The sequence below is a fragment of the Lutra lutra genome, chromosome 4 (genome assembly GCF_902655055.1).
Source record: "Lutra lutra chromosome 4, mLutLut1.2, whole genome shotgun sequence".
In the NCBI taxonomy this organism is placed as follows: domain Eukaryota; kingdom Metazoa; phylum Chordata; class Mammalia; order Carnivora; family Mustelidae; genus Lutra; species Lutra lutra.
The window spans coordinates 26757228-26783931 of NC_062281.1; the positions used below are offsets into that span (position 1 = coordinate 26757228).

The 26704-nt window shown below is 34.2% G+C and overlaps 1 protein-coding gene across 5 annotated transcripts in view; it reads left to right on the forward strand.

Moving 5' to 3' along the window:
• The window catches only part of CSMD3 (CUB and Sushi multiple domains 3), a 1255873-nt gene that overhangs the window by 907505 nt on the left and 321664 nt on the right, over positions 1 to 26704 (forward strand). For all 5 annotated transcript variants that reach the window (XM_047727675.1, XM_047727671.1, XM_047727673.1 and 2 more), the window contains 2 exons: positions 6299 to 6468; positions 17962 to 18118. In XM_047727675.1, coding sequence (XP_047583631.1) covers positions 6299 to 6468; positions 17962 to 18118 — 327 coding nt within the window. The remainder of the gene's footprint in view (positions 1 to 6298; positions 6469 to 17961; positions 18119 to 26704) is intronic.

Consider the following 26704-nt stretch of genomic DNA (forward strand, 5'->3'; position numbering starts at 1 on the left):
TTATATGACTAGGATTTGTTTTTCACAAAATAAAGGTGTCATAACATATGGTATTTGGGTTGGAGATTACACAACAAATATTTATATTTGATAAGAGGTATTAAATGCCTATTTTCCAAAAATATTTCCCTAATATGCTGCTAAATTATATAATATTTTTATGTTGTGAATTCCTATGATTAAAAGATAACCTCCCAGTTCAAATTAGAGAGAGGAAACATTACCACCTATTAATATCTTAACTTTGGTTATTTTGCAGGAAGGTCATATGAACAAACTTGGCTTTAGAAATTAATGACATCAGTTATCAAGAACATAAAATTTATTCTAGACCAAACCATGAAGGAAACAAGGCACTGGGCTTATGTTACGGTAGGAAAAAAAGTGTGTTTCCCATACTTCAAGAAACCATCGCAACCCTTGAACTATGAAGCAATAGTTTTCTAACCCCAAATCTCAAATATTTTATGAACAAGTCTCATTCAATCTACTTCTCTATTCTTCTTCTTCTTCAACTGGCTTTCTAAGGCTTAAAAACAAAGCTATTCCCCCACAAGAACAACAAGCAGTTCACATCTAGTGACATCCCCTTTCATACATATCTAAGAAAAACATTTTTTTCCCCTATCATAACAGATAAACAACGAAAGAAACTCTCATCCTGAGGGACCTCCCTCCAGCTCAAACTTGCACAAATAAAACCTCTCCCATACCAGTTCCCAGAACATGTCACAACCCCTCACCCCCATAATATTTTCAGAAATGTTTTTTTCTGTCTGAAATATTCTTTCCACCAACCTGCCTTATCCTATTGCCTTTAATTTACTAATTTCAGTCCTTAAGAGAAGTCTTGACTTTAATTCAGAACAAGTCAGGTCTCCCCATTATGTGTTTTCACATATTATTTGCTTATTTGAATGACTATATAGTAAACATCTGCCTTTTCTGTCATAAAGTACATTCTCTGAGGATTTCAACACTGTACCTCTCATGCCCAGTAACATACTAAGGATTTAATAAATATTTGTTAATTGAATCAGTTTGTGCTTTTTCCAAATCAGAGCATACTCTTATTTGCCTCTGGCAACTTTAATATCCTGCTGTGCATTCTCTACCAAGGTACCCAGTTAAGCAAAAATATTGTTTATATTAAAATGACTCTGTAGCTTTATTTTTATTAAGATAAATGTTTCTCCTATATATGCTACATCATATATGCAATTTGTTACAGCACCCGCCTGAAAACCCTGGCATTGCCCTGATGTAGTGAGTCACAGATCTGTGTTTGTTCAGTGACAGCTGCATACTTGCCATAAATGTCACTATGGCTAGGTGATCATGACAGTTTTTCAACTGACTCGGATTTCTAGGACTTCCTTTACTCAAACAGCTCTTTCCCATGTAGCTGATGTTTCTTTATATAAACTTATCTTGCCAGAATCAACTAACCATCATTCTTCTCTCTTAGGGCTAGCTGTTCTGCTGCTAGTTTTTATCCCCTCAGGTGATTTTAACATACCTTAATAACGTTCAAGCATAGTTTACCGATACTTATATATCTTCTCATTTTTAGTATGTTTTGTGAAAACTTGCTGTGATATTCATGCCCTGTACAATGAAAATGCAGTTACTTTTTTTTTTTTCCTGGACATTCATGAACATTATAGCCATGACTATTACTTGTGAGAATTATCCCTGATTCTTCAGTGTGACATTATTTTATTTATTTCATAATCACAGCCACATGATGTTGGGAGGAACCATAACAGTATAATTCCATAGCAAGTCATTTGCTTCTTTGTTTGGGTCATGAAGTCACATCCGCTGGAACTGGAGCTGGTGCTTACATGTGGAGAAAATAGCAACACTTAAAAAGGCTGAATATGACACCAGGGCAAAGGGACAGTAGTTCAGGAGAGCTGAACTGCAAGGTGCATGGGAAAGAAAGGTGGGAAATAGCTAGAAAGGAAGACTGGATTCATGGTATAAATGGCCTTGCATGACATACTGTGGACTTTGACTTGCTGATCATGAGTATATTTGAGGCACATACTAGAAGATCAGAACTACATTTGGAAAATATTGTGTCAGCTTATTATACAATAGTGATAGAAACAGGCGCATTGTTGGACTTGGGCATATGGTCAAACTGTGTAAAGTTTGTTGTTAATTTCAACATTAGACCCCACTTAATTCCAGTTGTCAAGCAAGAGGGCTGTAGCTGTAGTATAGGAAGAAAGCTTGTACAGATCAAAAGTTCATCCTACATTAGGTACTTGTAAGCCAGCTTGGGGTATATTTGAAATTCAAAGATAAAATCGAAGATGAGATTACATATAAAAATAACTTTTTATTAATCACCTAGCTCCTGGAGTTTAGTATTGTGGTGAAATCAGTTCCTCCTTAACTCATTCCTCTTTATTCTTTATTAAGACTCTTACTGAAAAAAAAAAAAAAAAGATTTGTTCATTTTCCTGTGTATATATAAGAGGAACATTCTGAACTGATGCTCATTTTTTACATTTCAAGATCTTCCCTTGGAATGACACATTCTGAACATTAATAATTATTTCTAATAACTTATAAGTGGGGTGAAATCGTCCTTCCTCCAGGACACACACCAGTACACATAAAATAATCCTCTTAGATTTTAATAGACTAGTGTATACAACTGTTAAAGAATAAAGAAAAAGTGCCCTCGCATACCAGTTTATCTAGGATAGTCTCAATCTGCATCCATTAATTTAATTATTAATAATGCCTCCTGTCGGGACACCTGCGTGGCTCAGTTGGTTAAGCGGCTGCCTTCGGCTCGGGTCATGGTCCCAGCGTGTTGGGATCGAGTCCCATATCGGGTTCCTTGCTCGGCAGGGAGCCTGCTTCTCCCTCTGTCTCTGCCTGCCTCTCTGCCTACTTGTGATCTCTCTCTCTCTGACAAATAAATAAATAAAATCTTTAAAAAAAAAATAATGCCTCCTGTCATAATAAAGAAGTATTTTGATCTGAAAGAGAAATTATATATTTATAATTTTAATCCCACGGACAGTTGTAAATGCCAGTGTTAATCCAAGCTCTGAAACACACTGGTTGATTTTAGCAAGAAAGCTCACTTTAGAGTCTTCATCTATAAAATTAGGGAAAGTAAGTTTTACCTTGCAGAGCTGTTGTGAGGAAAAAATACAGAATTGGCTTCATGGGTGCGAAGGCCATGTAGTCACACAGGGCTCCATGCGAAGATGGGTCCCATGCTTGATTAAATGCTTTATTGGTCTCTTGAAATGCTCAGTACATTTTCAACAAGGGACAGTGTGTTTTCATTTTGCTCTGAGCAAATACAATGGTCATGATTAAGTGAAAAAGGTACTAACTTAATCCAAATTTTCTCCCTTAATTCTTCCATTCTAGTTTGAGTCCTGATTTTATTTCACCAACCAGAAACACATTTATAGGCATTTAAACCAACTGAAATACTAAAATATAACAGAAGCAGGTTATTTTTCATATAAAAGCAAATTTCCATTAAATTATACAATATAGACCCAAAAATATTTATGGTAGAAGACACCATCTATTTAAATGTTGAGAATTTAATAATAAATTACTAGTGTATTTTCATGAGTAATGATGTAATTTATTGCTTTGTTTTTTGGGGGGAGCATTTTTGTTTTGTTTTGTTCAGTTTATACAAGCTGCTAAAATGATTTTAGTATTATAAGTGATTCTCCAAAATAATGAAAAATCTCCTGGCTTTTTTACATACATAAATGTCTTTCTACACTTAGGTAGTCACACTGGGGACAATGTAAGTATCCTGAAACTCTTTTTCTGTATGTGGCACATAGTACTACCATGAGCATTAACACTTAAATATTCATAATGATAGCTTTAATTTTCGAGCTCTCATTGTACTCCAGCACCATGCTAAATGCTCTGTTTGTATTTTCTACATATGTTATCAACTCACACATACAAATAAAGCTTCCTTCTGAGGAGGGTGTTATTATTTGCATGGCAATAATGACAATATTGAGGCTTAGAGAAAATAAATAACTTGCCAAACCCATATAAGGTAGAATATAGAGCTTAATTTTGAAAACTAAATCCCTTAATTTTGAAAACTAAATCTCTGCATCTTATTAAAGCCTGGGCTCCTAATCAGTGTATCGGTGTTGCAAGCTGGCATCCAAGGATGTATTCTCAGAACTCCCTGATTCTATAATGTTAAAACTGTGTGTATTCTCTAATAAATAATCTGACTGATAAAAATACATGTGTATTCTGCATCATCCGTGTTTTCTGTTACATTTTTCCTTATTCCCCAGAAGTATACCTAGATTCTAATAAACTAGTAAGAAGGCAATGAGACAGATTTAAAATAGAAATTATTCATTTGCACTAAGCGAAGAATACGTGTTATCATACTCTACCATGCAGATGAAAGTTTAGAGAGGGATGAGATAAGGGAGAATGGAATCATGCAGCATAGTATATTTAAAGACATAACAGGATACCTGGGTGGCTCAGTGGGTTAAGCCTCTGCCTTCGGCTCAGGTCATGATCCCAGGGTCCTGGGATCGAGCCCCACATCAGGCTCTCTGCACAGCAGGGAGCCTGCTTCCCCCCCCCCCCGCCCCCGCCTGCCTCTCCGACTACTTGTGATCTCTCTCTCTCTCTCTGTCAAATCAATCAATCAATCAATCTATCTATCTATCTTAAAAAAAAATAAAGGCATAACAAACTCCAAAAGCCTGTATGCCAGCAGCTGGCTCCTCATCCACATTGCCAAGAGCAATTTAATTTCAGGAAAATGAAATCTTATGCCACATTAGATACATGTTGCTATTTTAAATGTTACTGTTTGTGTAGTTGTATTCTTATATTTTGTAAACATGTTTTGGTATTATAATTGTGTAAGGCTATAAGTACAAGAACTTATTTTATGTTCAAACATGCTTAAAAGTTACATAAAAATGAAAACTTAAATTGATATTGGGAGTTTTTGAGGGTTTTTGTTTGTTTTGTTTTTTGCTTTCCTTTTCCTTTAAAAGAACTTGGAGGAGCTCAGTTGTGTGGCAGTTCATGTGACTGGTTGATTGTTAAAAACACATCATTGGTTTTTATTACTATTTCACACTACATTGTCATTATACTGACTGTTTCATTTCGATCATTTTCATTTTCTCATTAGGCTTTCTTCTTTTGCGTTATTTTTGTAAATGTTTAAGCATTAAACATTGTATTTAAAAGTTAAAACAATTCATTATATTTTACTTCATTATATACTTCCTATGATTATTCTCATGAATCATTATTTTAAGAATCTTTTCTGGAACATAATGACTTGCTTTATTTTCTTGATAAGTTAAGCCTTTGAAAAAATAACTCTCCCTGGCCTATGGTTTGGTAAAATGAGACAAGTTATTAGATCTGATAGAAAACTGAATTCATTGAATTTCTGAGACATAAGGAATATGTTTGGGAACTTATAAGGACTTGTTTGATTTTGTAATATTGCTACATGCTTTTCAAAGTATTAAATTAAAATTAAATTTTTTAAAATAGGAGAAATTCCCAATTTATGTAGTTAGACATGTCCTCAAATTTTGCAAAGTTAATCCAGGAGAGTTAGCAGTACAATTTACTGATTATGAGACTGACTTAATCTGTTTTATATTTTGAAATGGGAAAGGTGATCCATTTTCCGAAAGTGTCCAGTTTGTTACAATTATTGGTTAATGGCTTATACCCATTATATCAGTTTTGAAAGACAATATAGTATTTATTTCCCTTTTTGTTCCTGAAGTTCTTGGGTCAGGAGAATGCTGACTATTGGAGGAAAAGGGGTCAAATTCAAGAAAAGGTAAAAATAAAAAGGTCAGATAAAAATCATTCTAAAATAAAATTGATCTATCTTTTTTTATGTATTTTAAAAGAAATAAATTGTAAATTTAAAGGTAATCAATTAACCAGAAATATACAAACTTAAAATATGTCCTGAAAATATTTTGTTCTCATCCTTTTTTCATGCTACCTTTTCATCCTGGAGCAGGAGTGAAATACTAAAACTATTTTATATTTCCACTTGCGTACAAATGTCCTGTCCATGGACAGTTGTTCCTTCTTCCCATATATTATTTGAGAGGGAAGGAATCATCTACAGTACACAGCCATTTTGTACATTATTTTCCTGTTAGGTTCTAATTAAAATAAAATGCATTAACACTTCCATACATTACATTACTTGAAAATCATAATACTTTCTATTAAACTGTGCTTCAATATTCTGTTTTACCTGCAGCTGAATGTGGTGCATCTGCAACAAATAATGAAGGAATTTTGCTTTCTCCAAATTATCCACTCAACTATGAAAACAACCATGAATGCATTTATAGTATTCAGGTTCAAGCAGGAAAGGGAATAAATATTTCAGCCAGAACATTTCATTTAGCACAAGGAGACGTTCTTAAGGTAGGTGAACTCAGAAACTCTTGTATTTTGATAATTTTTAGTAACTATATATTAATACATATATATGCATATATATGTGTGATCAACCATAAGTTGATTCTGCCATTCATAGATTTCAATCATACATTATTTCCCATTTTCCTATTATCATTTCCATTGAGATAAATGTTTTGTCACCAATGCTTATTTATAATACAGATATTTTTATTTTATGATACATAAATTTTAATGTTTCAATAATGCCAAGTCATATATATAAAACATAATTAACATAGGAATGGTTATTTCTTTAAGAAATAGAGTGATGGTTTATTTTTGTTTTGATATCTTTTAAGTTACTTGGTCATCTCTGTTGATACATGGATTATTTTTGCATTTATGATTACAAAAAATTTATATTTTATAAAGGCATAAAACTAATGACTTCCTATCTATAAGTTATATAAGCAAAATATATTTTATTAATAGTAAACATTTAGTGGGCTGCCTGGGTGGCACAGTTGGTTAAGCATCTGACTCTTGTTTTGGGGTCAGGTAGTGATCCAGCCCTACATCTGGCATCACGCTCAGCACGTAGTCTGCTTGGGATTCTTTCTCCCTCTCCATCTGCCTACTCCCACTAGTGCTCCCTCTTTCTAAAATAAATAAATAAATCTTTAAAAATATTAATAATGATAATAAATATTTAGTGTAAAATTTACAAATTTATTCTAAAAAGTTGAAATAGGCAAAGGTCCTATTTTTTTAAAGATACAATTTTAAAAGATACAATATTTCCCACACTTGCTGATTAATATTTTGCCAAGTAAGTGTTTTAGTAAATATAATTTATTTATTTATTTATTTATTTTAAAGATTTTATTTATTTATTTGACAGACAGAGATCACAAGTAGGCAGAGAGGCAGACAGATAGAGAGAGAGGAGGAAGCAGGCTCCCTGCAGAGCACAGAGCCTGATGGGGGGCTCGATCCCAGGACACTGGGACCATGACCTGAGCCGAAGGCAGAGGCTTTAACCCACTGAGCCACCCAGGTGCCCCAGTAAATATAATTTATATGAAGAAGTAGAATAAAAATAAACACTTCTATAAAAATCACTTTTAATATTTTTAAAATGATTGCATAAATTTTTCCTAATTGTCAAGATTTCCTTCCTGGTAAGAAATCCAATATAATTCTGTTTTCAGAAATCTTTAAAAAAAAAATGTGACATCTCAGGTTGGCAGGGGTAGGGGATCATTGTTTAGCAGTGATGTTAAAAAATTTTCTTAAAAAAATATAATTTTGATGATAATTGATGGTTCTCTAATATAGACAGAACTGTGTGCTTGTAAGATTTGTATAGACACGGGAAATTTCCTTAGATATATACAATTTTACTATTAATTTAGGATCATTCTTATTTTTTGTTCTTTTCCCCAATAAGCAACAGAGATTCACTTTATAATCTCTTCAATCTCCAGTTCACTGTTTGGATTTTCTTGTTAACATAAGCTTTATTTGCTGAATTAGAGTCAGCTTTGAGATTAATGGGATGCCTAAACCTCGAAGTGAGGCAGTGCTTATGTTTTCCTCAGGCTAAGGATGAGGAAAAATATATCAAGACATAGATCAGATGTATAAGGCTAGCCACTAACCTGTATCTCATAAGCAACTATAATAAACATAGGTTATAAGTTAACAGTTAAAAAGTGCTTCCCCAGGCCTACTACTATTCTTCCTAAAATATTTCTTTCTTTAAAATATCATTCTCTGTGATGCTTGAAAGATATCCATTACTTCTCCATACTGAATTATAGCTATTAATTGGAAAATTCACTTAGGATCACAGGTGATGACTTTATAAAGAATAACCTGAATGTGTTCCTCAGAATAATTTCTGTCTAATCTGCTGCTTCCTTGGAATAAGGTAACATGCGCTTGTTACCTGTGTTACCTGAGGATGGTTGAGACATCATGGGTGCATGTGATGGTGACAAACACGTAAAAAGTGACATCGTGGGTGCATGTGATGGTGACAAACAAAAGAAGGCAGAAAAATGCAATTCAAGGCCCTTTAAATAAAGATTTTTAAATAAATAAGGATTTTTCTTTCATGAAAATTTATATCCCCAGCAAAGATTTCTGTAACTTTTCTAGAATAAAGATATGTTTCCCCAAGTTGAAAAGATTATATATACTAAATATTACTGTAGAAACAGCCCCTGCTGATAATCTTGGCTGATAATCTTGCCTTGGTTTTATTCTGAATTATTATTTCAAAATAACTTCAGCAAGCCACTGTATAGAGACCATTGGGAATGGGCTTTAAACTCCAACTCTGTGGTCTTCATGGTCTCTCCATCAGTTTAAGATGTAAATGATTAAATGTTGTCTTATCCTTCCCATTAATTCCATGGACAACTAGTTCAGAAGTACCTACTGTTACAGGCACAGTTAGGCATGAAGCAGACAGATGCTCCCTCCAAAGGACAGATGATTAATTTTCAAAGACTAAGGAGTCCAGAGTCCTTTCATGATATAGGGTGATTTCCCCCACTGCAAACCAGTCTATGAGAACCCACTCCCATCCCAGCATTTTCCAACATTACACCTAGTGCAGTCAGCTCTTTGTCCATTCAGACCAGGAAATCAGAAGAAATTAGTAAAACTGGGGCATCTGGGTGGCTCTGTCAGTTAAGCAGCTGCCTTGGGTTCTGGTCATGATCCCAGGACCCTGGAATGGCGCTGCATCAGGCTCCCTGATCAGTGGGGGGCCTGCTTCTCCCTCTCCCTCTGCTGCTCTACTTCTGTTCTCTCGCTCACATTCTCCCTCTTAAATAAATAAATAAAATCTGTAAAAAGAAAAGAAAAGAAAAAAAATAAGTAGAACAAATAGCCCATTATAGAACCCTTTGTCCCTTGACTCGGAGAAAAGCATTGCTTTTCTTGATACGGTAGGATTGGCTATGTTCTTTGGGATGATATTCTCTTATAAACTCTATATGAGTGTAAGGTCTAGACAAGGCTTTTTTTCTTCTGGATGCATTTACTTTATAATATCGCTGTATTGGATTCTGACTAAAGCAGCAATAATAATAATAAAAGCATGTGTGTGTATCAACTTAAACTATACTTACACACACACACACACACACACACACACACATTCTCCTGAGAGTGCGCCATCCAGGCTGATGCTCACTTAGTCATCCGCCCACTCTTTCTCCTTCCCTCCTCTTTCCATAAATTACCTTACTTACATACAGCCATACTAATAAAGTTTATATCAAATATAGCTGATCATATGACTCCTCTAGGTAGTTTATTCCTGGTACCACTACCAGATTTTCCTGATTTAGTAGATCTGGGGAAAACTGTTTTAGTTGGTCTGTACCTGGAATTTTGGATTTTTATAAAGCTCTCCGGATTATCTGATAGATACCAGTTTTGGGAATTATGAATATATCCTTCCTTGGTTTTGTTCCTTTTAATGGGCAAGAATACTGAACTTCTGGGGTGCCTGGGTGGCTCAGTGGGTTTAGCCTCTGCCTTCTGCTCAGGTCATGATCTCAGGGTCCTGGGATCGAGCCCCACATTGGGCTCTCTGCTCAGTGGGGAGCCTGCTTCCTCCTCTCTCTCTGCCTGCCTCTCTGCCTACCTGTGATCTCTGTCTGTCAAATAAATAAATAAAATCTTAAAAAAAAAAAGAATACTGAACTTCTCCAACCCTCACTCAAAATATGTAATTTAATTAATTCTTTCAATTAACATTTATAGGAGGTGTTTATTATATGTATACTCTAAACAATCACCAATGAGTAATTGCCATTGTCAGCCAGGGAAGATAAAAGCTGAATAGCAATCAGAAATACTATCTCTGTTTTGTTGTTGTAATGTTTGTTTTTATTTTCAGAAAAAGACTGAGCATTATGTTTAGATAAGGGAATGTAGCAGAGAAAAAATTCAAGGCTATCTTTTTACCACACTCAGTATTGTGTAGTTTAAAGATTTATGTCTAATGCAAAATGTAGACAGGATGGATGATTATGGAGAAGAGTCAGTTAAATAACTTAATATTGGTTTTGAGAGTCTGAAAGAATTATCATAGTTATGCAAAACTAAATAGTTAAAGGACTGGATTAATAACTAATGACATTCTTTTAGCAGTATGATAAGAAAGTTATTAAAATGTTGTTGTTTTTCAAGACATATTATTTTCAAGCTTATTTTTGTAACCTATGTGCAAGTGTTTGGGAATACTACTTGTGAGAACCTATTGCTAAATTTTCAGTAATTTTGTGAACTTGTTGTTAAACATAGACATTATTATATAAGATGTAGATACAAAATTTGGCCAAAAAAAAGTATTCTGTGAAAATCAATTACCTCTATGGAATTTGGAGCAGTGAATATATATACAGGTTTTATTTATTTATTTATTTATTTATTTATTTTTGCTATTTGTAACTTGCATGCTACATATCCCTTTAATCAGGGATTCCCAGATAGTCTATGGGCCACATTGGTCTTGATGGCCATGTCTATAAATAAAATTTTACTGGGAGAAAACCATGTTCATTCATTTACATATTATCTGTCCCTGTTTTTGTGCTATAATGACAGTATTGAGTAGTTATGACAGAGATATTATCTCCCAAAGACTATAAATATCTTCTGTCTATTCTTTTTTAGAAAAAGTTTGTCTACCTCTCTCTTTTTTTTAAAATATTTTATTTATTTATTTGACAGAGAGATCACAAGTAGGCAGAGAGGCAGGCAGGAAGCAAGCTCCCTGCTGAGCAGAGAGCCCAATGTGGGGCTCGATCCCAGGACCATGAGACCATGACCTGAGCTGAAGGCAGAGGCTTTAACCCACTGAGTCACCCAAGCGCCCCTAAGTCTACCTCTCTTTATATTAATAAAAGTTATTTTTTAAGTATGATTGGGTATATACATTCACCAATTCTATTTGTCTGGGAGCTGGTTATTAGACATTTTCTAGCAAACCAGAGATCTCAGATGTCCACCATACTTATCTACCAACTTTGCTTGTTCACTGGTAATCCTTTGTTCTCTCTTCCTCCAAAAGCACTCTGTAAATATTTATTTGTCAAGAATGCTATATTAGATCTCATAAACCCCTTCATTCTTTCCCATACTGAGGATAACAGAAGTGAATGATTTTTGACAGGCCATCCAGCTTGAGAGGTAGAATTGGGACTTCAAATCTGTTATATAATTGCAAAGCTAACCTCCTGAAAAGCGTGCTCTTCATTGTGTCCTAAACTCCTTAACTAAAATATATTAGCTCTTATAATTGCATACACCTTATAGGGCTATTTTGAAGACATAAATATTTTAATATGAACAAAAGTTCTCTGCTCTGTTTCATTTTATTTTGGAGAGAGCATAAGGTTGGGAACATTGTCGTTTTTGATCAACCATTGTAAAAGTTATTCTTGTTTATTTTTTATTCAGATTTTGACATCTGACTCACTTTATTAGAAAAACTTTATTTAAATTTCTAAATCAACCTATAAAACAAGCAGCCAAAATGAAAATTCTAATATCCTTGAGTGGGAATAATTTGGAGGTTTGTGTGATTATACATATGTACATGTGTGATTTCTTTCGATTTTATTTTCTATGTACTTTCTGCTCTTGGGTTAAGATAACATCTGACTTGCTGGGGCACCTGAGTGGCTCAGAGGGTTAGGCCTCTGCCTTCAGCTCAGATCATGGTCTCAGGGTCCTGGGATCAAACCCTGCATCCGGCTCTCTGCTTAGCGGGAAGCCCGCTTCCCCTTTTCTCTCTGCCTGCTGCTCTGCCTACATGTGATCTCTCTGTGTCAAATAAATGAATAAAATCTTTAAAAAAATTATTTAAAAAACAAAACAAAACAAAACAAAATCTGACTTGCTAATTCATTAAAGGAATGACTGAGAATATGCCTTCTAATTATGCATTTATTAAAAATAAAAACACAGTTTTGAGTGTTAATAAGCTGTTCATTATAAAGGGTTTGACCTTCCAAATATAGGAGGGTCTGTACACCAAAACTAATTACAGGCCCCCTGATCCATTATAAAAGATTTGATAACTGAAACATGACAACATTTGAGGTCTAGTCTGTTCTATTAAGACAGTACCAGGTTAATGGCAACTATTTGACAAATTAGAGCCTTACTGAGGACCTTCATTAATATTACAAAAGCCCTCAATGCCTTTAATGATATTAATTCTTAAATCAACTTGAAATTCTAAATTTGACATTAAAGTGAGTCTTCATTATCTAAATTAGGTGCTAAGTAACTGAGAATATTTCTATGGGAAACACCATAATCCTCTCCCTTTCAACACACACACACACACACACACACACAAAATGTATTATACAGTTATCTTATACTTTTTTAGATTTGTAAATGTTTCAAAAACAAATAGGTATTAAGACATAGCAAAAATAATAACAATGCGGGCGCCTGGGTGGCTCAGTGGGTTAAGCCGTAGCCTTTGGCTCAGGTCATGATCTCAGGGTCCTGGGATCGAGTCCCGCATTGGGCTCTCTGCTCAGCAGGGAGCCTGCTTCCCTCTCTCTCTCTCTCTGCCTGCCTCTCTGTCTACTTGTGATCTCTCTCTATCAAATAAATAAATTAAAAAAAATAATAACAATGAAATAAAAATGGAAAAAGAGAAAAATAGACCCAAATAAATAAAAGCATGCTTAATAATCCTGACTTTAATCAGAACAGAAATATGAAAAGTAATGATGTTAAAAGTTCTATGGTAAGACCCAATATAATCACTCTGTACTGTAAATTTACATTTTAAAAAATATTTTGTTCATCTATTTGAGAGAGAGAGAGCATGAGTTGGGGGATCGGGGAAAAGGAAGAAGGAGAAGCAGACTCCCTGCTGAGCAGGGAGCCTGATGCTGGCTGGGCTGGATCCCAGGACCCTAAGATCATGACCCCAGCCAAAGAGAAACTGAGCCACCCAAGTACCCCTGAAAATTTACTTTTAAATGAAATACACATTTTGTTCATTTTATTTTTTTATTTATATGCTTGCATCCATGTTTGCTTCCAAAGTAATTTGTCTTTGGCTGCAGTGTTTTGCTATTTCTTACTGCCTTTATGCTTGCATATGTATTTGAATACATTTGAAGAATTTTATTTACAAGTTAAATAGCATTGTCTTGATCATTAGTATAAAACTCTTCTCTAAAACCTTGCTAATTAATACTTGCTTTTCACCTTGATTTAATAACTCTATACATACTTCCAAAATTTCATAGTTGAATTATCACACTTCATTTTACTTTTATGATTATAGTGGTATATCTGTGTTATTTGTTTTCTACCTTTTGACTTTTAAATAGACTAGTTAATGAGTTTTGGTGCTGAATTAGATCCTCTCTGCTGGGCTTAAGATGTGTGTGTGTGTGTGTGTGTGTGTGTATAGATAGATAGATAGATATGTATTAGCTGTTTTCAGTCTTTTTCTTTCAATCATTATTTTAAAAATATCTTAAAGATAGTTTCTTTTGAAAAAGAAAAAAGGATACTTCTAACTTAAAAAGTAGAAAGACACAATGTAAATATCTCTCTTGGGACAAACAATATTTTTTAAATTTCCTTCAGCTTATGAATGATGTCTTAATTTTTTATTTTATTCCCAGCACATAATACAGTGCATAGAACTAAATATGAATTGAATTATTTTGTTTATTTTTTAACATTACGTTACATAAGAATGATTGTCATGTGTAAAGAGAGGGTTTCTCTAATGATTCAACTTTGTTTTTTTTTTCTTACCACTGAACATTTAAGAAAAACATTAGGAGAGACTTAAAAAAAAAAAAAAAAACACCAAAAACAGAATTCAAGAATCAGTTTCTGTTTGCTGATTTACATCAATTAGTTTAATTTATATTGCCCCTTTATTTGGCTATTTTTGAGATATGAAGTTCCTACAGTGTATTCATGCATAAAAGCAGAACTAGTTGAATCCAATAAGCATTTATATTTAATCTAAGAATGAAATTACATTAAAAAAAATGAAATTACATGCTGGCAAAAAGTAAGGGAAATAAAAAGGAAAATATTCTTTGGGGTTACCTAGACAATATTAACCACAAATAAGATCACTGGATCTGCTGGCCAAATGGTTTGGTTGTGAATGTATGGTTCTAAACTTAGAATTTATGAACTATGTCATATATAGAGTTATAAAATAAATGTATTCAAAAGCAGCTTCCAAGAATATTGAACATTTGAAACTCACAGACACAAAAGTGTGTTTTCCAGCAAGTGTGTTGACTTGCCTCTGAATTACCACTGGTGACTGCTATTCTTAAGAAACCGAAAGTTGGGGACGCCTGGGTGGCTCAGTTGGTTAAGCGGCTGCCTTCGGCTCAGGTCATGATCCCAGCGTCCTGGGATCTAGTCCCACATCGGGCTCGGCGGGGAGCCTGCTTCTCCCTCTGCCTCTGCCTGCCATTCTGTCTGCCTGTGCTCATGCTCTCTGTCTCTCTCTCTCTAACAAATAAATAAATAAAATCTTAAAAAAAAGAAACCGAAAGTTGATTCTTATGTAATCAAACAATAAAATCCCTGAGCTAACAAACCTCAGCATTTGGTTCAGCTTTGTTGAAGATAAAGAACTTCTTGCTGATAACTAAAACAGAAACTTATTTGTCTGGTAAGTTCCACCAGGGGGAAGGAATTCTTATATAATTTTAGGAAATTTGTCCATGCAACCCTCTATCTAGTGCTCAGATACTCTTTAAACAGTCAACCCACTTTTTTGTTGTTTGTTGTTGTTGTTTGTTGTTGTTTTTAGTTGACAGAAAGACCTTGTAAAAGGGAGAAGACAGTAAAATGTTTTCTTTTAGGAATTCCATGAACATGTTGGCTTGAGTTCAGCTTTCAACTTTCTCCCTCTATTTCTGCCTCCCTCTCTGAGCTAATATAATAAATAAGCTTGTGGAGCCCCCGAGGCTCATATGAAGCTGCAGATTCCCTCCGTCACAAAGGGAAAGAGCAGAATGTCCTGGTAATAGAGACTTCAAAATTCCTGTGCAGAAAAGGTGTAGGGTAATGTGGTTTGAAGAGGACACCAGAGGCCCTGAGCACAAGCTGTATTTTTATAGCATGTTAAATAAAATTTTATCCCTAGTCTTTATAACGCTTAAATCTTATATCAATAATAAGGAAGTATAATCCTTTACATAGGTAAGGTACATAAATACATACTTAAGGAGAATTCAGTAACTGGAGGGAAGAAAGACCAAATTAAATGCATGGAACAGGTGGTATACATTGAATTCAAACTGTAGGAACATTAAGAGAAATTTGAAAATAAATTTAAAATTTTTGAAAAAATCAATGCAATTAGAGTGCTGAGAGAGAGGAGAGACTTTCTAGAGTTTGACCAATGATTTTAAAATTTAAGATTTAAAAACTAAATAAATAAAATTTAAGATTTTAAATCATTTTTAAAAATAAATTTTATTTATTTATTTGCCAGAGAAAGAGTGCAAGCAGGGGGAGCAGTAGGCAGAGGAAAAGCAAGGAGCTCAATGCAGGACTTGATCTCAGGATTCTAGGATCATGACCTGAGCTGAAGGAAGGAACCCAATGGACTAAGCCACCCAGGAATCCCTAAAATTTAAGATTTTAATAGAAACCCTAAAAAGAGATTAGTTACTGCTAAAAACTAATTTTTTCATGTAGAAGATCCAGTGGAGGATTGTTTACAATACAGAGGGAAAGATAGATGCAAAGAGAAAATAAAGGAGAAATATAATACCGTTTTAGAGACTTAATATACAAATTACAGGCATTCTAGGTGGAAAATAAAAAGACTGTATAAATAAGGAGTAATTAAATGAACAAAAACTCAAAGAGTTTCTGGAGTTGAAAAAATCTTAAGCCTCTAATTAAAAGTCTCATTACTTTATTTACATAATACAGACATTAGAAATACAGTGAAAATTTCCCAGTCTCTTTTATTAAGTTAACATAAATTGAATACTAATACCTTATAAAGATAATTTGAAAAATAAAAAATATAAAAACTACACATGAATTTTCATTTATAAATTACAGAAAACATTCTATATAGATTATCAAATTAAACCCAAAAATTTAGCTCAAGAAAAGTCTATCATACAGGTTCATATAATAGTTACATGTATATAATAATAATGAAAATTCCTTTGTGTACCATCTAACTGCTCTCTGAACATGATGAATACCACTTTGGGGGAACACTGGGACTATGGCAAGGTCACTTGTTTAGGAATTCAACAATATAATTTTTACACTAATACCAGGTTAGAAGTAAAGCAGTTTCAGGCAGGAGGTAAGTAACTTTGAGCAGCATTTCTCAACTTTTTCTATTCATTATCATTCATCTAATGAGCCCTCAACCCCATGAAGCTAAATATTATGGAGTAAAATTGGTCATATAGAGTGATCTTTGTAGCACTACTAATCATTGTAATATATAAGACTTCATCACAAGCAAGAACCAATTTTCACTGCCTTGGGGGCGTGGGGCATAAGTACTCCACTGAAAATTCATGTCTTAAGGACAAAATAATGGTAACATGCAATGTTGGTAAACCTTCCACTTAATTTCTATATGCTTTTTGGAAATAGTATAGCTACACCTGAGTATTTTAGCTCCAAAATCCCATATATTGATAATTTTCTTATGAAAATACAAATATCAAAAAAAAATGAGGTATATGTAAAAGGTGTTTATTTCAGTATTGCTCTTAGTAGCAAAAAAATCCTGAATTTACTAATATTGGAATGATAGTTGTGGTAGTGGCACTGTGTGAAATATTGCATAGCTCCCAAAAGGCAGAATCTGTATCTATTGACCTGGAGAGATGTCTGTAATGCACTGATAAAAGCAAATTAGAATATAATGAAAAGTTACAACTTCAGAAGAATGAGAATTACATAGGAATTTTTGAGAGCTCATCAATTTTGTTTTGTATATTTTTACCTTGTTAGAACATTTCTAAAAACATTTAGTACTCATTTAATATTTTTGCATGTTAAAAATTAAAGAAAATGGATAAATTATAGAAATTGCAAAGCAAGCAAGTATATTTTATATTAATTACGTTATTAGAAAGAAAAAAGGTATTTGATCCCCTTGAGCAAGTTGCAGAAAAAGAACCAACCAACCTTGAAAACCAGCCTTTCCATAGATATTCTCAATTTTAAATGCCTGCCATAAAAAAGCATTATTTTTATAATAAGATCAAAAGTTAAGGTATACTGAGCTTGGAATTTTAAAATTATCCATGTGGATTCTAACTTTCTTAGCTTGATATATGTAGGGATTAATATAGGTAATCGTCCTTGGGGAACATGAGTGATCTGATTTGGGAAGAATTTGATAATTTCCTCTTCTTTATAAACATAAACACATGATTTGAACTGGTTTTTATTGGCACATTTACATTTTTAATTATAAACGTTTTGCAGATTTATGATGGAAAAGATAAAACGACTCATCTACTAGGTGCATTTACTGGCGCATCTATGAGAGGATTGACACTTAGCAGTACTTCAAATCAACTCTGGCTGGAATTTAATTCTGATTCTGAAGGGACAGATGAAGGTTTTCAACTTGTCTATACCAGTAAGTATTTTAAAAGAAATAAATGGCCAAACACTGAGGCTGAGTATTTATTAAATAATTGCAATTTACGAGGTGAAGTAAAACCCAAAATTTGATTTGTAGAACTTGAAGTGTAGAACTACCTTCTATTTATACAATATTATTTGACCTTAATGATTCCATAAATTACAGGTATTCTAACTGTTGCGATTCCACATTGAAACAACTAAGGTTCAGAATGGTTAAGTAATTTGTGGCTGACTTATTTACATGATTATAAAATAGCAGTATTCTTCCCATCCAATATTTTAAAAATATAATTTTTTTAATAGATGAAAATTCAATGTTTGCAAGTGTGGTAGTTATATACTGGACAGTCATTAATGATAACTGGATGGTTTCAGATGAGTTTACACTAGAGTTAAGTTTTTTATTTTGTTTTGTTTTTGTGTTGAATTGCTTTATTAAAAATAAAACTATTGCATTATACTCCAATTTGGCTATTCTGACAAATGAGTAGAAGTTCAAAGACTGAGAAGCATGGGTTGGTGGGTTACATTAGTTGTTATATGAATTAAGTGAATTTATTTTACCAGTGCCATAAGAAAAGAAACAGACTTAATACATCTCTCCACAATAAGTTATATTCAAGTAATATATTTATTGAGTTTCTACTCTGTAAGCAGTACTCTAACAAAATAAAGCTCATATAAAACTGAGATAGTTACTAGCTGTGTTTTTAACAAATTTAGAATCAGATCAAATCAGTTCTTGGAAGTTCAGAATGCTCATTAATTTAGCAAAACAACTAAGCAGCAACATTCAGAAATCTTTACTTTTAGAATATTTGAAAAAGATCTAATGATGCCTATAAATTTCCTCAAGAAGTCAGGTGAATGGTAACCATTACAGAAACTGGAAAATTAAAATTATTACAGTATCAAAGATACATGGGATCCTGAAGGGAATTTGAATCAAATTGCTATTTGTGAAAATATTCTTTCTTAATGATATGAGAAGTAGAAGACAGGAGGGTATATTATATTGAAAATATATTTAAAAATCTGATGCATTTAAGTAAGAGATTACTATTGCTCCCTGTTTATTTCAAGGTTTTTTTTTCTACCCGTGCTAGAATTGTTCATCATTAATGCAACAAAACCTAAATTAACAAAATGAATGTTAAATTCATATTTCTAAATCCTGAGAACTACTGTGTACAATGCAATTTTTTATGAAGTACTTCCAAAGACAAATGACAATCCAACCAAATTGTGTTTACAGCTATTACTATGTGATATACTAAAAGTAATAGTATTGACAATTATTGCTCAAGTATAATTGGTGTGATCCGCTCAGAAGGGCACTTGTTGTTTAATCTGCTTTTCTCTGCCCCTTTCTCTGTTTTCTAACAGAGTTGCCGACATTTTTCAACTCATGGCTCAATGTCTACACAATGACCTTTCTTTGCTCTGCATCATTTTGCATTTCTCCTTATCTAAAAATGCTAATGGAGTTCATAGGAAAAAACCTAGATTTCCTTCCCAGATTTTTAAATTCTGTGTAACTTGAGATTATTGATGCAAACATGCTAGACATTGTAGGACATACCTGCATTTAAAATTGGGTGTTTAGGTGTCTAGACTGAGTCAAATCATTGACCCTTATTGTCATTGTATGAGCTCCCACATGTCAGAAAAGTGACATCGTAAGCAAATATTTGAAATCACTCTTCTTAATGACTCTAGTTCATTATAGAATGTGTGTCATTATGAAGATGGAAAGCTGTAGAATGGGGAAGAGAATATAAAAGCAATTATTTTTTTTAAAGGGTAGGTATACATCCATAAATATTTTTCAGTCTCAGAACTGAAACTAAATGTTTCCATCTCAGATCTGGAACTGAAAGTATAGCCTACTTCAAGTTGTCGGTAGATTATCACCAGGTCAGTGAAGGGTCCTCTGATTTTCTGAATCAACAGTTGTGTTCTCAGCTCCTTCTGAGGAGAGTCCTGGAACTAGTAACACATCCATCATTAATTGTTATTTGTTCCATGGTTTTACTTCTGATTTTGACACTGGCAATCTTTCTACATATCTGCAATTATCGTAATAGCTAACCCCAGATTTCCTGGCTTTGATGGGAAGTTATTCCCATCCTCCCAATATGTTTTTGGTTCCAGCCATAGCACCAGTGCTAGGCTGCTTTCTCTTCAGGGTTAATATGTTATTGGTGTGCTCCAAACAGAAGCATCACCTGAGCCTCTGAACTTTAAGACACATCTCTGATATTTTCCCACTAACACTTACTTACCCTGACTCCTTCAGTCAGAGCTTACTTTTAAACATTTCATTTGCAGAAGTTTCTGTTCTCAGCTAAGATATCAGTTATCACACTGTACTGTGGTTACACTTTTCTGCAAACATATTGTACATACTTCTTTAGGAAGCCTTCCCTTTCTTCATGTCTTTAGTCAGTTTTAGTTCAATTGCATCTCTTTACATACTCTTAGTAAATTAACATGTGGTCTGAATACTGATTTTGTATAATGCCTTTGTGATATAGATGAAGATTCTACAAGGGCATATATTTTAAATATTCATAAACTTCTTAGAGGTAGTAACTATTTTCTGGACATAAAAGAATTTGCTAAGGTGCCCAAACATGGGAGAAATGTAAAAGACAATGTTTTTGTGTATGAATCATTGTATTTGGTGATTTCTAAATCAAATTTACCTGCAATTCTGTGTTGTGTTCCTCCTTACAATTATCCAAACTTAGCCTCTGAAACATCTGAGAGAAGACTTTGTGACATAGAATAGTTCCCAGGATTCCCTTTAAGAGAATTAGAGACAGAAGAGAGAACCGTTGGCTCTAGGTCAGATCAAGTAAGGATTCATAAATAGAATGGAATTAAAGGTTGGGTTGGTGAGTTACAAAGAGAAGTGGTGGGGAGCTTACCAGGCAAAGAGAATAGGACTGAAGGAAGGCACAGAGACTAGAAAGATCTTATTAGGTACATTAAGGTAAATACAGCAAATAATCCAATTCTGATTAATCCCTTTTACCTAGCTCCTCACAATTCTAGCTGTTAAGACATATAGACCTTTTTTTTTTTTAATATTTTATTTATTTATTTGACAGAGAGAGATCACAAGTAGGCAGAGAGGCAGACAGAGAGAGAGAAAGGAGAAAGCAGGCTCCCTGCCAAGCAGAGAGCCCGATGCGGGACTTGATCCCAGGACCCTGAGATCATGACCTGAGCCGAAGGCAGAGGCTTATTAACCCACTGAGCCACCCAGGCGCCCCACATATAGACCTTTTATGACCACCCTTATCTAATGACAGGTTTCTTATCTAATGATAGTCACTATCTCTCTATTGTCCATTTTGTTGACTTGTGTGGTTGCCTGGTAGAGAGAAGCACATATGACTGAGGTAGAAATGAGAAAATAGTTTTTTGGAACAGATATTTTTCAGAACAAATAGTTCAGAGCATAACTATTAAGGGGCATTTTATTTCAGCTATCTTTTAGGCCCATTCATCATATAATCATTAAGAGTAGCAAATGGACCAGTGGAAACAGTAGTTGAGATGTTGCTTTTGGTTTCAAGTAATAGAAAACCTAACCATAGCTTAAATTTCCAGGATTTATTTTTCTCATATAAGACGAAAGATGAACAACAGGTAAGTTGATTCAACTCTCCAACCTAGGGAACAAGGATCCTGCCCCTATCTCTCTGCTTTAGCATCCCTAACATGTTCATTTTTTTGTCCTAATGTCTGTGATATGGTCATAAGATGGGCTATTTTAACTCCAGGCATAGTCAAGGCAGGGAGAAAGAGGGAACAGGTAGTGCCAACAGCAAATGCCTCCTTTACCAGGAATGCAAAATCTGTGTCAGACATTCTCTTATCTCTCCCTGTCCTAAACTGAGCCGTATCATTATACCTGGATTTCCTGGCAAGAAAAGCTGGGAAATGAATTATTTGGTAGACTAAATAATCACTCAGTATTAGACTACCGTGCTATACAACCTGATATGATTCTTTTACTGCTGGGAACAAAATCAAGTTGTTTGTGGGGAAGAAGAGAAAAGATAGTGAGAATACAACTTACAGTGTCTACTACAATGTACAGCTATAACAGTTATTCCAAAACAAGTAATAAATCCATAGATGTTGCATCAATATATGCCTCTGCAATTAATGGAATTATGGAAGCCTGGACTCTTGGGTGTTTAAAAAGGAAAAGTGTTTGGTTTACTCATTATTAATAATTTCAGCTCTACTACACTAAGAAGACAGTGAGCTTTTTTCACTCTTCTTCATCAATAAATAAATTATATTATACTTGTGAAATGCTACATCATACTTGAGAAACTCTCGCATTCCTTTATTTTTCTAAAGCAAATTGAATCTCTTCAGTCATAACCCATTAAGATAAACATAACATAAAAACACAACATTAAGAGTTGTCAAGAATAATACTTTTTAGCTTTTGTGGGGCTATCTTTCTCCCAGATAAGTTTCCAGTCAACTCTACCTAGTTTGATTAGAATAACTGGAGCCAAGACAGCTACACTGGTTGAGAGTAAAATGGCATGATAAACTTGGTCAGACTTTGACTACCATTAGGATATCAATCCCACTACACAGCCTCTCAGAATTAACTCCCTCCTTGAGTCAGGTCATTCTTCCATTCTTCTCAAATTAACAGCTATCAAATACTCTTGCCCTGGAGAAATCTGAAACTCACTCCAAATAAAGATACAGATAAGGCATGTTTGGTTTTTTTTTTTTTTTTAAATACAGATTAGTTGACAATTTCCCTGTGACCCCTAAAGGCATAACTGCATTTCCTAGAGGGAGTGGGGGAGTCAAGGGAGAGAAAATTACCATCTCCTTCTAAACTTAGAAGAACAGATCAGAAATTAAGATATCATTATAGTATCCTTTTTTCTTTTTTCTTTTTTTTTTTAAAAGACTGTATTTATTTATTTGAGAGAGAGACAGTGAGAGATAGCATGAGAAGGGAGAAGGTCAGAGGGAGAAGCTTAGAGGGAGAAGCTTAACTAACTGAGCCACCCAGATGCCCTTTAGTATCCTTCTTAAAGCATCACTCCGCTCTGGTTCACTCTGTAATAGAACTCAGCAAAACCTGATAGGATAACCTGACCAGACTTCTTCAGCCCCTCAATCCACATTTCAAGAAGATGGTCATAAATCCAATGTCTTTCACTGAATCTCTCACTGAAGATTAAGTTGTAGAAATGTCATTTTAGTGGGACAAGACAGAGAAGAAAGACAAGAACAAAGGATAAGAGAACTTCATTTAGACATAATTTCTAGCTGGCCAATTGGAGAGATAGTATAGAAGATGGGGCTACTGTAGTTAGTTGGTTCTGGGACTCCATCTCAGAAGAGGTTATTACTTGAGTTGATATTGGAATTATAAGAAAGGACAAACAAAAACAGATCTGTGGGGAGAGGGTGCCAGACAGATAGATCATCAAGTTCAAAGGCTCAACAGAGACCTGAGCTTGAGTTATGCAGCTAGAACTGAATGAGCAAGGAGAATGGGACAAAATGAAAAAGTGGAAACTAGGCAGGGGTGAGGTGGGCTATAGTTAGGGGTTGGATATTACCTAAAAGATACAGAGAAATCTTTCAACACCAGTGTATCTTTACATAGTAGAGTTAAAAATAACAGCTAACATTTATCTACTCTGTACCAGGTATAATATATAACCCTATGAGGAAGGTACTATTATTCCTAGTTAGAAGAAGAGGAAAATGAAGCACAAAAGAGTTATGACTTGCCCAAGGTCACAAATCTATTAAGTACAGATACAGAAATTGAACTGAAGGGCTCTGCCTCTTAATCACCATACTATATTATCTTCAACCCAAGTTTGAGGTGTTTTATATTTGAATTTCCATAGATTTATCATTTTTTTATTGTTGATATAAATGTAAAAACAAATATTTTAAAAAGTAGATGCAATTTATTCCAAAGACACTTTCATCATTTTATGCCTGAGAATCAGAATGTTTTCTTATTGGCCAAACTTAGAATCAGAGGATAACTTAGACCTCGTGTCTTTTATGTTGTTTGTGTAGTCTTTAAACTTTATGTCTTGAAGTTATGCTTCATTGCAGATTCCTTTAGCTCTACTCATTTGTAGTTCTCCCACTTTTATTCAATAGAAAGTAGTTGGGTATTTTAAACAACCATCCATAACAGAGCTAAATCATACCTTTTTGATGGATTATAGCATTGTCTTCTCAAAAACTGATCTGGTAAATATACATGATGCCCAGCCAGTAGATACTATCTCGGGGTCTCTTGTTATTACCTCTGTACATTTAATTTACTAAAAAGCCCATTGGAGAAATGTTCATTATCCCGAGGGAAAAGTTCAGCTATATTTGGACACTTTTAGCCTTCCAGTTTTGTTGCTTGAAATGATTCATTAATCCACATGAAACATGTCAATTTCAAACTTTATATTCAAATTAATGATGGGCATTAGCTAACTTGTGATACCTTTTCTTGTGTACTAACCTTATAAATATATAATAAATTATCCTTATTTAAACCCTTTAATATAATTACTAGTGTGTTGTTGGCAGTGTTAATAATGAAAAATAATCAGGTGATTTATTGACTCTAACTTTATTCTTTGGATATATTTTAATGCAAATGCAAGTAGAGAATAAGTAAATTACAAGGGAACAACAAAGTTAGCCTGGGTGGTTCTATGTCCCATAAACACTTAACAGATGCATTTGGCATTTCTTTCACTCTTAAAACTTGAAATTAACCAGGTAATAAAGGAAGTGCTGACTAATGCTGCATTATGTAATATAAGGTATTCTAGCTAAAATATTGGAGAAATATTTCTTCATTATCTGTCATTTACATAGGCAATATTAGTTCTTCATAATAGAGTAACAAAGTAGTCACTGTCATTTTTATAACTTTGACATCCCAAAAGTTTTGTAAGTTTTGAACTTAAACATCTAAAGACTTACTAGTATATTCCTTACATAAAAATTAATATCTGGGGATTGAAGACTTATATGTGAGTATGAAAACATTAAAATATTGAGGAAAAAGGGGCTCCTGGGTGGCTCAGTCAGTTGTGTCTGACCTTCAGCTTAGTTCATGATCCTGGATCCTGGGATGAGCCCCACTTTAATGATGCTTCTCCGTCTCCCCTCCTCTGTTGTTCTCTCTCTCGCTATCTCTTTCTCTCAAATAAATAAATAAAATCTTTACAAAAATAAATAAAATAAAATAGATAGGAAAAAAAAAGGTGTGGCCTAGAACAGCTATGTTTTTAAGGTGGAGTAAGATTTCTAAAACAAGATACACAAGCAAAAACCTGGCAGTAGTCAGTAACATCTCTGCCCTTCTAAGCACTTCCCTGAAGTGTAGAGACTAACAACCTGGCAACTGTATTTTCCATACTCTGGCCAGTGAAGACCTCTACTTAGATTCTGCCAATTAAAGGCAGCCCTGTGAGAGCCTAGAGGTGAAGTGGATGGAGAAGCCATTAAGGTCTATGGTGCAGCAGGTGGGATTGCAATGCGGGCAGGTGGTTTTATGTGGTAGCATGTTCCCTGAACTCCAGGATGTCCTGAAAGCCAGCAGTGGTCTTCTGACCTTTACACTGTCTGCATTTCTTATATTTTCCCTCAATACCATAAGAATAAAGATGTACCTATTTCTTTTTTTTTTTTTAAGATTTTATTTATTTGACAGAGAGAGATCACAAGTGGGCAGAGAGGCAAGCAGAGAGAGAGAGAGAGAGAGAGAGAGAGGAGGAAGCAGGCTCTCTGCAGAGCAGAGAGCCCGATGTGGGACTCGATCCCAGGACCCTGAGATCATGACCTGAGCTGAAGGCAGAGGCCTAACCACTGAGCCACCCAGATGCCCCAAGATGTACCTATTTCTAATGTATGGAATCTTAGTCCTGACCAAGTCCCAGTCATCATATATTTTTTAAATGTTTCTGTAGCAAAAAACACCATAAACAGAGTAGAAAGATGAGGCATTTTTAGGAAATATTTACCATATATGTAACAGGAAAATATAAACTCTACAGAAAGGAATCCTATAAATTAATAAGAAAATGAAAAGAAAATTTCACACAAAAGTAGCCTCAGGTAGGCAGTAATCAAACAAACAAAAAATGTTTAATAGAAATTGAGAAAATTAAACTGAAAATAATACGTTATTACAGTTGGGTTATTTTTGTTGTGGTTGTTGTTAGATTTGTATCATTGAAGGTGAAGTCCTCTCTTTCTAAGCAGAAATAAATTATGTAACATCAAAATAAGAACTCTGAGAAAAATAATACTTGTTTAGAAAGAACCTTTGCTTTAATAATATTAATATTCATGACATTAGTAAAAATTAAAATGTCCTACAATGCTAAATGCTGATGGCAATTTGAAGAACATGAAACTCTTTTGGCTTTGGGGAATGCAAGTTGGTAAAGTAACCTAGGAGAGTAATTTGGCAATATCTAGTAAAATTCCATTCCTAAATGTATCTAGAATGAACCAACTATGCAGTTTGGCCAAATACCAAATA